Source organism: Salvelinus alpinus, chromosome 23, assembly GCF_045679555.1.
Source record: "Salvelinus alpinus chromosome 23, SLU_Salpinus.1, whole genome shotgun sequence".
Lineage (NCBI taxonomy): Eukaryota > Metazoa > Chordata > Actinopteri > Salmoniformes > Salmonidae > Salvelinus > Salvelinus alpinus.
Genome location: NC_092108.1, coordinates 35,381,151 through 35,394,291, shown reverse-complemented (window position 1 = coordinate 35,394,291; position 13,141 = coordinate 35,381,151). Strand labels below are relative to the sequence as shown.

The window sequence follows — 13,141 nt, the reverse complement described above, 5'->3', positions numbered from 1 at the left end:
TAGGATAGGGGCGCCTTTTAAGTACCTCGCTGACGTAGTTCCGTCAGGGTACTGGCACGTCGGTCTCTCTTATGCCACCTTTTTCTTTTCCATGTTTTGAGGATTGGGCCCTGGTCCAGGGTGAGCAGTATGTCCTGCGCCTCCGACTCGTTGAAGTAGGAATCTTCATCCTAATCAAGGTTAGTGATCGTTGTTCTGATGTCCACAAGCTCCTTTCGGTCATAGGAAAAGATGACGGACACATTATATACAAAAATAGTTTAGATTATCCATTTATTTTTTCAAAGTTGGTAGCAATGGTTTGAAAAACAGTTTTACGGCACTAGAGTGGAGAAGAAAAAAAATCGATATTCACAAAGTTTAGCAGGGGGACTCTTATTTTGAGAAAAATAATAATCCGCGATCGTGCTGCCAGCATAATATCCTGCTGCAAAGAGAAAGGATTTTACCACTAGCAGCCAGCCACATATTGTATCTCACAAGGACTGCAGAAAATAAAGACAGAGGGATGATTTTTTTTGCCGACGCAAAAGCTTTGATCCCCTCTGTGCAAAGCAATGCATAGCTATCATTTCCTGTATGAAATCTATCATATTAAATCAGTATAATTACTAGGAAATAATCATACATTAATAAATTATAACTATTTTTCTCTGTCACTAATTCAGAATTTCATGAATGCTGGAATTTGCCATAAAATGTAAATGTTTGAAAAGGGATAGCCTACAGCAGCTCGCAGTTATAAAAAGCAACAATGTCGCAGCTATTAATTTGAACAAATATGGAATTTACAATATATGAATGTTACTACTTTGTTACATTGTAACGCCGCGGTGAAAATTGTCCAGTTTTTGGTTCTCAAGCGCCGACAAGTGGACGGTTGATGCATCCATATCTTTGATGGGAAGTAATATTATTTTTAAATTCCCATCAAAGATATGGATGAATCAACCGTATTATTAATAATAATAATGATAGGCTAGTCTACTACAGCTCTACATTTCCCATAACCCCCCCCCCCCCAATTCCAGAAAAGCAGGTTGCATGTGCACTATGCACATTAGAATGAAGTTGTGGGCTCACGACCTGGATATGCAGTCAAGGTGAGACTATAAAATGAATGTAGATCATAAACATTGGATTGGTCCTCCGACTCTAATCTAAATCATAAAAAAAGGTTCAAGTGGGTCGTGGAGGAAAAAGAGTCCTGCCTACATTTTCAAATGTATGAAAAAAAAGTGGTTAGTGGCTGGTGGAGCGAACGACTCCCACAATGCACTCCCAGATCAGCGGGAAACCAAAATGGCGAATGTATTAGGGGAAAATGACCCGTTTGTTATTTTCTAAAAAACCTTGCTAGTGTGTCATATTAAGAGAGGTGCATTTCAAAGAGATTTACCGCTACTCGGACACGAGGCCAAACACCGATTACGACCGAGTATTTCAATATATGTGGCACTTTGACCCTCCGAACTGACCGAATGAGGTACCTTATCAACATTACGATGTTTTTATATTGGGGGTGTGGGTGCGCTCCAGAATCATTCCGTCTGTGATAGCTCGAGACCTGTCTGTCACTTGTTTTTAGCCTAGACAACCAATAAGACTAATTGCATGCATGCTTTGCATGCATGCTGCATCAAACTTACTCGTTGAACTGAGAACGTATGTGCAGGTAAATGTATGCATTCATTATTTCATCCTGGATGCAGTGTCCTGACAGCTAGCCCACGAACAAAAGGAAACGGTGACGGTGCACAGAGGGATAGGGTTCGATTCGAACACCCCATTTTAAAACCAATTAATGCTTTTTATTGAAGGACATCATGCACCAAGACTCAGTACATTTTTCTCACAACTTGTTAGTCTGATTAATCAGGCTGTTATACACAATTAATTGGTATATACAGCCTGAAACGAATACCTGAACAATCGTGTAAATGTTCTTTACAAGCCAGAATATTGAATACAATTACATTTTAAAGTTACTAGACCGGTTGTCTGTGCGGTTTCCTCATCAACAATACATTCTATATTCTGAATCAGGGGAGGATGCAGAACAATTCACACTTGTTTTGTGTGATTTAAAATGTAAATCTTGTCATGCTTGGTTCAATATCTATTGACGAGAGAACCGAATATCCAGTATAAAACGAGTTTTACCTCGGGGTACCAAACTGAACCACATACCTACCGACTGGCTAGCTAAAAAGTAGGGCAAACAATACTTTCCAGTGGATATTTGTCTCAAATTTCGAGCAGCTGAAGGACAAACTGCACAGACAACCGGTAGAGTAAGTTTAAAGGTGCAATATGCAGGAATCGCTTCGCCATTTCTTGGTTGCTAAAATTCTAATAGTTCGCCTAATTTCAGTATGTGACAAAAAAAAGCAATGTATAGAAAACCATTGTGCCATCTAAACCCCTGTGTGAAAAAAATAATATTTTCAATAACCAAAAATATTGTATTTTCAGCTTGTTTTAAGTTGATGTACACAAACTAAAGTAAAAGACTAAAACTAAACGTATGAACGAAATGCATAGCAGTAGAACATATTGTAACGACCCTGGGTTTATTAGCGCGGATATCGACTCTGCCGCATGAGCATGCTTTTGCGGCACAGTCGATAGCGCGCTGGACTTCGGGCTGAAGGTCGAGGGTTCGAGACCTGCTCCCTGCCTGTTTCATTACAATATCCACCGCTTCTTAGACTTGCATTCAATGAGAATGACAGATATATAACTCATATTTCTATGTGCATTTGGTTGGGTTTCCCAAAAAGTTACATATTGCAGCTTTTAAATGTAATTTATTCAACCATCTAGCTTATAAGGAACATTTACATGATTTTGCAGGTATTACTTCCAGGCTGTAAATAGCGATCAATTGTGTATTACAGCCTTATTAATCGGACTAACAGTTAGTATGATGAGTTACTTGGCAGCTGAGTTGACAGCCTGTCAAATTCTATGCAGCTATTCTATTCTGCAACAGTTTCTCAAAAATATGTGATTTAGGCTTTCCAGTGTTTCTGTTGAAATAATCCTCCTTTATTCTGTGTCTCCCTTGAATATTTTGGCAATGTCAGAGATGCTCTCATGGTGAGACTCCACTCGCCTGTAGCTTTAATACAATGACAATGCTTGACAGTGACACCTATTTTTTTTGTAGGAATTAGGCTAATTCACCTCTCTCTTACAATATGACAGAGACTCAACAGCATTAGAGCATTTGCCGGTCCACCAGCGGAAAGCAAATTCCCATCGGCAGCACAAGACGCCAGTGTCCCTGACCAGCGTCGAACCTGCCGAGGATGGACATGGAGGGAACATGGACACCAACCTCGGCGACAAGTTTAAAGAGGGACAAGAGGTCCTAGCCCGATGGTCAGATGGCCTGTTTTATTTGGGGATTATCACTAAGGTAAGCATCTGTTGCTAATAGGTGGAACGTTTCTATTTGATGTTATTGTTCACATGTTCTATAAAATGCAATTTCAGCCGTATCTTATGTCATTTTGCAGTAAAGGATCATATACAAACAAATTATCCCTCCCTCAGATAAATAAGGGGAAGCAGCGCTGTTTTGTTGTCTTTGAAGATCGTTCGAAGTCCTGGGTTCTGTGGAAGGACATTCAGACAGGCAAGTAGTTCTCCTGCCCAAGACATGGTGCCATGTCAAGTTCCAGTCATATTTTCGATAGTCAATGGGATGAACAGTTTTATGCTTGCTTGATATGTTGACCGTGCAACTTGATGCATATTTGCCATCTGTGTAATATGCTTTTATTACACTCGAAATAATAATAAAAAAGTTATCTGCTAAGAAAAATACATGCCTTTCTATTTTCTCCACAGATATGACCAATACACGATGGGCAGAATCCTTCGAATTTAGCTTTTAGAACGTGTATTTATTCTCCAGGCTGTACAGTTTTCAGTTAAACATGTGTTCATTAATGCCGTTTGGCTTGCCCTCATTCATTCTATCTCCAGTTGGGTTGATATCCTTGGTTGAGTTTTCTTCCTCCTATCTCCTCCGTTCAGCCCGGGTTTATCTTTTGTAACTTGTCCCTGACAGTCAACAAACCACAAAGATTCTGGGCTCACGCCAAACGTAAGTTCCCCACGGAGCCGCCAGACAAGCATAGGGAAGGTACTCCTAAGCTTGTATTACTACTGTGTTCATTCAGTTCATTGTTCAGTTCACATGTTAATTGGTTACACTTCAGTGAGGGGCCTAGACATTTAACGGGCATGCCTATTTCAGTTAGATGACACATGACTAATGTTTGACATACTGGAATTGGGCAATCTTTTTTGGTCAAAGTGGCAGGAAATGGGATCTCGTGACTGTGTTATGTTGAACCTCAAATGGCACCCCCAGTGGTATTTGAGTATGAATTCTTATGATGTTAGGCCCCTCAACTGAAGTCCCTCTAAGTAGTAAAGATTAGGGCCCTATAGAATCCAGACATTAAAACGGAATTCAACTATATTCAAAAGATGTAGGGAATCAATCAAATGTATTGAACATGTATTAATTTGCCCAAGTTTATCATAAGACATGGAACAGAATGCATCCGTGATTCATATTTCTGTAGAGAGGCAACGAGAATTCCCTGTCTTTGTGTGGCGCGCGCTTCTACCGTTTTGTGTGTAGCCATTTGCGATGATGCTAATGAAAAGTCTTCTGGTAGATGGAAAGGCTTTCCCAATAACCTTCTAAATTAAATGTTAATAACAACAACAACAAAAATGATTTTATAGGGCCCTAAAAATTTATTTTCACTGGTGTTGGATATGAATGACATATTTTAATTTGTCGACTTTGGGTGAAAGCAACAGCTTATTCGATTTATGTTGGATTGGAAGCAAATGGGGATGTGTTTGTGGAGATATGACCCCATATAGCCTGTGTGCACATCACATTAGTAAAATGGGGATTTCCCACCTCGGTCTCTTTTTTTTTTTTTGGTCAGTTACAAAGCACAAGCGTGAACTGTTCTGCGTTATTGAGCTCTCGCTATCGTTCGTTCTATCTCTTCAATCTCCTCCCTGAAGCTCTCTCTTTCTTGAAATGTTCTCTCTTTTCTTTGCTGTGTGAGGCTGGTTGCCTGGTTGTTCCCTTTTATGAATTAAAGGGCGGTGTGTGGTTATCTAGAGGAGTGACCTATCCCGTCCTGTCTGTTTTCAGGGGACGAGGGAGGGGAGGACATGGTCTGCACAATATGCCAGGACGAGTGCTCCGAGGAGCCAAACGAGATTGTCATCTGCGACAAGTGTGGACAAGGTTAGGGCACAATCACCATCCTAACCCCTTCCTTCCTTTAACCTGACCAGGTTCGGAAATTTCACCTGGGACCAAATGTTTGCTGGTTCATATCCAAGTTAAGGAGTCCTTGTTTATCTGGTCATTAGAGGTCCCACCTCTGGAAACACACATCGATACAATAGTAATTCTCTTAACTGTGATCCATCTTTCCCTTTTCAGGATATCACCAGCTCTGCCACTCCCCCATCATCGACTCCAGTCTGATCGACACCGACGAGAAGTGGCTCTGTGGGGAGTGTGTGTTGGCCACAACAACAAATGTACGATAACTATACAATAACTTATATTTTCATGGAAATTCATTTTGTGAGTTCAGCATGCAAGGTACACAAACCAACACACTATAATGCAATACAACATAATGCAATATGACAACACCGGAAAGTGAGCACACGCATTCACATTACTTGACCTTACACGGACTCAGAACCGCTGTGTGAAAAGGTTGTAATAAATGGTAAGGGGGATGCTCCAACCAATTGAGCTCACAGTCGGGTGTGTGTATGTTCTCTGACAGAAGGGCATGCTAAAGGGTCCCAGAGCCCAGCAGGAGATGAACCACTCTTTGCCTTATGCCCTGGAGTACCTGGTGTGGGACCAGGGCCACAAAACCAACATCCAGCAATGCTACTGCTACTGTGGAGGACCTGGAGAGTGAGTAACACACACACACACACACACCACTCCCATACACCCTCTGTTTTAACCCTTCTCCCCTCTCTCCCTTTAGCTGGTACCTGAAGATGCTGCAGTGCAACAGGTGTAAGCAGTGGTTCCACGAGGCGTGTATCCAGTGTTTTAAGACACCCATGCTCTATGGGGACAGGTACGAAACAGCCCCCCCCCCCTTTTAAAGCCTCACGATACGTCATCTTTCAGGAAGCATGTGCTGGCTACCAATGCGGTGCCAGAAAATAAACAAGCGCTTGTGCTTCTTTCTCACCAGGTTCTATCTATTTATTTGTTCAGTTTGCAATAGTGGACCGGAGTACCTCAAACGACTGCCTCTTAGATGGTGAGTGGAACTCGTGTAGAAGAGATTTGATTTGTGCAATGGATTGATGTTATCCAATTGATTTATTATTTCCTGTATTGGAACAAGCAAGATAACCAAAAGACACTGCATCAGTTCAGTGTATGGATTGTTTGATGAAACAGAAGTTCCCTCTAGGATAAATTGAGCAACTTAATTCTATTGCACACGAATCGTATAACGAATCATATTGAATTTGGACCGTTTTGAGCTTCCTTCCTTGTTTCTCTCCAACAGGGTGGACGTTGCACACCTGAGCCTCTACAATCTGAGTGTGATTCACAAGAAGAAGTACTTTGATTCCGAGCTGGAGCTGATGACTTACATCAACGACAACTGGGATCAACTACAGCTCCGGGAGGTAGGACAAACCTTGACGCAGTTGGAGAAACATTCATTTATAGAACTTCTCATATCTTCTCATTTTTTTCTACACTGAACAGAAATATAAATGCAACATGTAAAGGGATGGTCCCATGTATCATGAGCTGAAATAAAAGATCCCATAAATGTTCCATACTCACAAAAGCTTATTTCTCTTTTAATTGAGTATTTCTGTCTGTAATAAAGTATTTTTGTGGGGGAAAAACGCATTCTGACTGGCTGGGCTTTGTCTGGGCCTGGCTCCCCAGTGAGTGGCGCCTATTCCCTCCCGGGCCCACCCATGGCCCCTGCCAAGTCATGTGAAATCCATAGATTAGGGCCTAATGAATTTATTTCAATTGACTGATTTCTTTATATGAACTGTAACTCAGTAACATATTTGAAAATGTTGCATGTTGTATTTATTTTTGTTCAGTATATTTTATTTGACACAGCAATATATGAAATTCCAACCTCTCAAATGAATCTTACGATTGCCTTTTTCCAACTCCAGCTTTCAGCTACTCCTCAGTCGGACCGATATGAAAGTATTCTGGAAGCACTGAATAGCAATCACAGCATGTGAGTTACACACTCCCAATGACTTCATGATTGTTCCCATCATGTCAGCATAACTATTCTCATGTACAGTACATCCCCTCTCCCTTCCTCTCTCATTCATGTCCTCCACTTCTCCATCCTGCTCTCTCTCTCCCTCTCCCAGGTTCATGTCGGGGAAGGAGATTAAGAAGAAGAAGCACCTCTTTGGGCTGAGGATCCGTTTTCCTCCGGGTCCCCAGAGCTCTGAGGTGCTGGCCGACAGAGGGGAGCCAGAGAGGGCCTCCAATGAGATCAAAATCAAAGGCAGGAAGGCTATCCAACCGCTGACCAACACCAGGTGAGACTTTCTAATGAGAAACTCATTAGAAAAATCAACACTTTTGCATGCTATATATCCTGGTAAGGCTTTTTATTTTTTTTTGGGGGGGGGGGGTATTGTTTGGGTGTCCACAGGTTTTAAAGTAGCAGAAAGGGAAACTGATGACTCAGTTTGACGATTTTGAATCTTGTTCCAGTGAATTAACCAATGGCGTGGTGAAGAAAGCCAAAAAGAGGAAGAAGCAGGGAGGTCACTCGCTGGAGACTCTGGCCAAGCTAAGGCGCTCCAGTGAACTCTTGGCGCAGGTAACACCTTTACCCAAACTTAAAACATTTGAGGCATGTTGTTTATATATTGAGATGTCATGTCTTTTTATCCCCCCTGAAGGATGTGACGCCACCACAATCACTTGATTCCCACTCGTTGGATCTCTTAACCTCTAGGTCAGTTATCCCCCCAAATTCATTTGTGAGAACAGTTGCTCAATTTGTGAAAACTGTTGAATGGTGTTGTTACCAGTGTCCCCTTTACTCCCAGCGGCAGGAGCGACAGATCTCTGCCATCCTCCAGTACCTCAGACGTGGACTCCGTCGGTGCCGTCAGCACCACTGAAACTACCTCAACTAACCTCTCCAGACAGTCCAGGTACATTCTGCATTATCAGATTCACACTCAGGCTCTCACACATTCACATGGAAAGTCATTGTACCGTTATATTGTAGTCATTGTATGGTAGGTAATTGGGAGTACCTCTAAGTGTTTTTCTAATCTCTCTCCCTCCTCTATTCCACCCCAGCCTGTCTATCTCCAGTAAGACACGCACGGGCCGCCACTGGCCCATTGCCAAGCCCCCCCTGAAGAGAAGACGGGGCCGGCCACGACGGGTTCCCCTGCAGCCCCCCAACCATGAGATTCCCCCTCAACACCCAGGCCCCCATGCCCCAGAGCCCCAAAACACCTTGCCGGGGCTCCACTCCACGGATATAGTGCACGGCCTGGTCCCAGGCGGCCAGCTGTCCCACCTCAAGAGCTCAATCAGCAGCTACTTTGGGGCGGCAGGCCGCCTGGAGTGCGGGGAGAAGTACCGCGTCCTGGCCCGCCGCGTCACCCTGGACGGCAAGGTCCAGTACCTGGTAGAATGGGAGGGTGTCACTGCTTCCTGAACGTCTCGCAGCGCTTACGTAGTTTATTATGTGTTTACACAGCGCTTATAAAGCATTATACAACGAGCGGGTCTAATCCTGAATGCTGATTGGTTAAAACTGCATTCCAGCCAGTGTCTATTCTGCAAGTTACCACTGGGTAAATCTATGATGTTAAAATGCCTATTTACTCAGTTCCATCTGACTGCGCAATCCACTGTCTCTTCAGCCCAGCCAAGCGATTTATAAACTTGGTCTCCACTATAAAAAAGCATCTAGATATTATCTAACTTTTCTTTTAGACTAATGTTTAGTTTTCAACAGCGGAGATTTGTATAAACCTTGCTGTCTGTCTCTGACATTTGCAGCATTGTTTCAATATTCAAATTCGGTCACCAGCTGTCATAGTATAGCATAGTAATGAACGTGTCAAGAATCGGGATGAGACAGGCAGGCAGCTTTTCTCAGTCGGTCGAAATCATGAATCCGCATAATTTTTATGGATGTATTACAAGAAATATCAATAGAAAACAGGTGAAATGAAACAAAGTGCAGCTAGTTTGCAGTCTTCTCCGCTTCAGTTTGGAGTTATTGTGTTAGCTGTGTTGTTGGCTAGCTCCTCTGAACAACAGTGTCCTGACGAGAGCACATGTTCAACGCCAGTTGAAATCGCGCATCCTTAGCTGATTGTTATGGATGTATGCAAATAAACATCACTAGAAAGCTGCTTAAACAAACGCCAATGCAGCTACTTTGTTATTCTGGCTGCACTGGTTGGCGTGACTGTAAGTTAACCATAGTTGGCTAGAAATCAAGCAAGGGATAAGGATGTTACCAGCCAGTATGGTATTAAAACATTTAGAACGAACGACTGGGTCGTGTCCATAGATGCAGAACAAAAAAGATGTAATGACTGCCAACCAAACCGATAGAATGGATGACCAGCCGGCTTGGGTAGCAACTCTAGATTTGTGTCGAGACAATATCTTGTGGAAGGATGAAATGGTATGAATAAATTCATAAAAGTAACGTTAATGAAAATATGTAAATCATAATTTTTAATATGTTGTTAAACCGTTGTATAAAAGTGATAATGCCCTCGAAGCCAGAGTTAGGCGGATGTATTGGCACCGTTTGCCAGCCCTTGACTTTGTCTCGGGCCTAACACCCGTGCCAATATATCCTCCAAACACTGGCTTCTCAGGCATTCTCACTTATAACCCTCGCCTTCTGAGAACGGGCCTCCATGTTGCCCGGTCAGGAAGGGAGCTTGAGTTTCCCTATTTAGTTTTTCCTTTTCGTCCAGTGATATGCTCTTTTCTGTAACTCGTTGACTTCAGTGTTTCAGATCTGTTTAGATTTTGTAAACCGAAGGGGGTGAGAGACCAGTTTAGGCAGAATGTAAAAGGGTTAGATAGGGGGGTTTGAATGGTGTTTAGGCGCCTCGACCTGGTATGTCGAAAGTGTGCCTGTTTGCAAGTAGTTGACGTTCAAGAGGGACTCAACAACAGAGATTTGTGCTGCTGCAAACCAGTTTTATTATGTCTATTTACTTTTCTACTTGTATTTACTGATGTCAGTGTCCAGTGAGGCGCAGCTCATTTTTTTTCTTTTACAATTTGGATTTGATCGCACATCAAGTTCAGCCTGTTATACTGTACAACCATTCTCCCAAACACGTGATAGCCGAGCTTATTAATCCACAGAGGCAGTGATACGCGTTGTCTCCTTTCACTCTCTCAGCTGAAAGCGTGTGACCTCTAGCTCTAACCTCTGCTTCATGTTCTGCAAATCATCTCACTATGAACCGTATTATTTTCACTGTGTTATAGTTCGTGTCACGATTTACTTACAGGGGTCAAATACTTTTTTCTAACACATGATTCATGAATAAAACGAGTTGAATTTGCTTTGAGGGCTGAGCTTGTGAGAAGGAATGTTAAGTGAGTTCAAGTGTAAAGCGGTAACTTAGTTGGACTTAAGGTCTTTGTGTTATTACATTTGAAAGGTTGTGTAATGTACCTACATGTGTTCTATATGTTCTGAAGATATAAATCGTTGCTGTATTTTGTATACGCAATCTACCCCGTACATTTATAAACGCCTCAAATAGGACTTTGTTCCTTCATTTCTGTCGGGCTGCGGTTGTATTTTATGACATTGATAAGTTCGTTAGAACACTGACATAAAAAACCTCTTGGACCTTGTACTTTTTAAAACTGAATTCAGTTCTCATAGCCGCCTATGCAACTCAACCCTAAAAAATGGTTGCTTTTGTATTTCAATCACTTAACGGCAACACCAATATTTTGCTTAAGTCAGGCTTTGTTGATTTTATTTCAGGTGCTATTTATTTCACTTTCTCCTCAACTGTGCACTTAGACTTTTGCTGGTACAGCCAAGCTCACCTAGAACCCACTCAGGACATGCGCAGCAACTTCACTGTATGTATAACGTGCTCATAGAACTCCAGCAAAGATGTGGAATGTAAAATCGAGGTATTAATGGGATTGGAACATTTTGTGGCGTAAGTATTTCATTGATATGTTCATAAAAATGGTAGCATTAATTTAGACATTCCTATGTGACTGGTTGTTTTGAAAAAGACTGAAATTCAGTCCATTATACTACAGGGTCAAAAATGTTGATTTTGTTTATCCAGTAACATTTTCTTCCACTTATCTCTGGAAAATAAAGTTTCTTCTGAGTTCCTTGTTTCATTTAAAGAGTTCAAGCAGTTAATGCCTCTTGGTGTTGGATGTGCTACGTAATTCTCAGAAAAGGCCATTTTCCCCTTCAGGCAGTGGAGTTGGATCTTGACTCAATTTTTATTTTTAAAGGTGTGTTTTATTTGAAGTTGTTCTCCTGTATGTCATTGTGCCAGTGTTAGACCCTAGATATTTTTTTCTACTGGCTTTGAGCAGGCTTCTTCGGCCACATAATAAATATTTAAAAGCCCAAGTTCTGAATTCATTGTTTATTTTTTCAAAAAGACTTGCAGTCTGTTAAATTGGCACTTTTGGTAGAAATAACATGGTTTCCACCAGTTAGATGTATTATTTTATGAATCAGTAGGTCATCTTGACAGAAAGAAATGAATGGCATGTAGCATTTACTTGAAGATGATGTAGATTAGTCATTCCGGTGATGCAGTATTACCAGCTAGCTCATTAACATTACACCAGAAATACATTATTAAAGGTCCAGTGCACTCGAACAGGATTTTCCTGTGTTTTATATACACTTCCACACTGAGGTTGGAATTTAGTGTAAGAGCTGTTTGAAAACACCACCTGAAATTTCAGCCTGTTTTGGTTGAATGGAGTTTTGACATCAACAGGCAGTTAATTAGGTAATAGTCCAATAGGAAAGAGTTCCAAACCCCTCTGCCGATAACCGCTTGTTTTCATTTCTCAACAGAACACTCCCAGACAGTGCTGAGAAATTGCTATTTGCTAAGAAGCTATTTGTTCCTTTTTGCCGATTAAAAACAAACAAAAAATCACAGTAAAGTACTTACTGGGGGGGGGGGGGTGGATAGTATGAATAACTGGGTGAGAACAGCGTTAGTGGGGGCAGCTACTGAGGCTATACTTTAGAGTTTAGGGAGGAGGAGGAAAGCAGTCCCAAGGTGGACGGAGGAGTTTGGGGAAATGGTGAGGAGTAGGAACAGGGCATTTAGTATACTGAAAAGGACGCATAACTTCCAACATCTGATTCAGTATAAGCAGGCCCTGGTGAGGAGAACTATTCGTCAGGCAAAGAGGTCATGTTGGCGTCGGTTCTGTGACACCATTGGAAGGGCGACACCAGTGGTGGATGATTAAGAGGATGAGTGGGGTCAAAAGGGAGTGGGATTATCCAGTGTTGACTAGTGGGAAGGATGTGGCAGATGAGAAGGCAGAGATGATGGCCAAAGCGTTTGTCGAAGTGCATCGCTCGGCCAATTTGTCAGAGTAGGGGCAGAGTGGGAGAGAGATAACGAGAGAGGAGCATCCTGAAGTGCTTGGTAGGAGGGAGGATGTAAATGATGCTTTGAATGCACCATTTACCATGGCAGAGGTGAAAAGGGCAATAGGTAAGGCTGGGTTAACTTCACCTGGGAAAGATGAGGTGAGGTGGGCTATGTTATGTTGTCCCATCTTAGTAATGAGGCACTGGATAAGGTTTTGGTGTTGCACAACACAGTGTGGGAGGAAAGGAAACTACCAGGCAGTTGGAAGGAGGCAGTAGTGGTACCAATCCGGAAGCCAGGGAAGGACCCAACGAGGCCAACAAGCTATTGGCCAATAGCTTTAACATCACATGTATGTAAGATTATGGAACGTATGATTACAGAGAGGCTAACTTACTTCCTGGAGAGCAGGGGGCTAGTATCGCTACATCAG

General features: G+C 42.2%; 1 protein-coding gene across 3 annotated transcripts; it reads left to right on the top strand.

Annotated features, from left to right (window-relative positions):
* The first annotated feature begins 1,264 nt into the window (after nt 1–1,264).
* On the top strand, nt 1,265–11,714 carry mtf2 (metal response element binding transcription factor 2). Of its 3 annotated transcripts, none has more exons than XM_071362096.1 (15): nt 1,265–1,486; nt 3,211–3,424; nt 3,562–3,643; nt 5,198–5,293; nt 5,495–5,595; nt 5,856–5,989; nt 6,066–6,161; nt 6,282–6,350; nt 6,606–6,729; nt 7,246–7,313; nt 7,456–7,629; nt 7,808–7,916; nt 7,999–8,054; nt 8,149–8,256; nt 8,408–11,714. In XM_071362096.1, exons 1-15 carry the CDS (start codon nt 1,482–1,484, stop codon nt 8,772–8,774), a joined length of 1,803 nt encoding a protein of 600 aa, XP_071218197.1. In that variant the 5' UTR covers nt 1,265–1,481; the 3' UTR covers nt 8,775–11,714. The 3 variants fall into 3 exon arrangements, with proteins under 3 accessions (XP_071218197.1, XP_071218196.1, XP_071218199.1); XM_071362095.1 differs by having other exon boundaries at nt 5,853–5,989; XM_071362098.1 differs by lacking the exons at nt 1,265–1,486; nt 3,211–3,424; nt 3,562–3,643 and adding an exon at nt 3,655–4,117 and having other exon boundaries at nt 5,853–5,989.
* The last annotated feature ends 1,427 nt before the right edge of the window (nt 11,715–13,141 follow it).

What these genes read in the sequence shown, in the direction of transcription:
- mtf2 (XM_071362095.1), top strand. An exon ending in ATTTGGGGATTATCACTAAG is followed by an intron (nt 3,425 to 3,561) that starts GTAAGCATCTGT and finishes TCCCTCCCTCAG; the next exon opens with ATAAATAAGGGGAAGCAGCG. An exon ending in CTGCGACAAGTGTGGACAAG is followed by an intron (nt 5,294 to 5,494) that starts GTTAGGGCACAA and finishes TTCCCTTTTCAG; the next exon opens with GATATCACCAGCTCTGCCAC.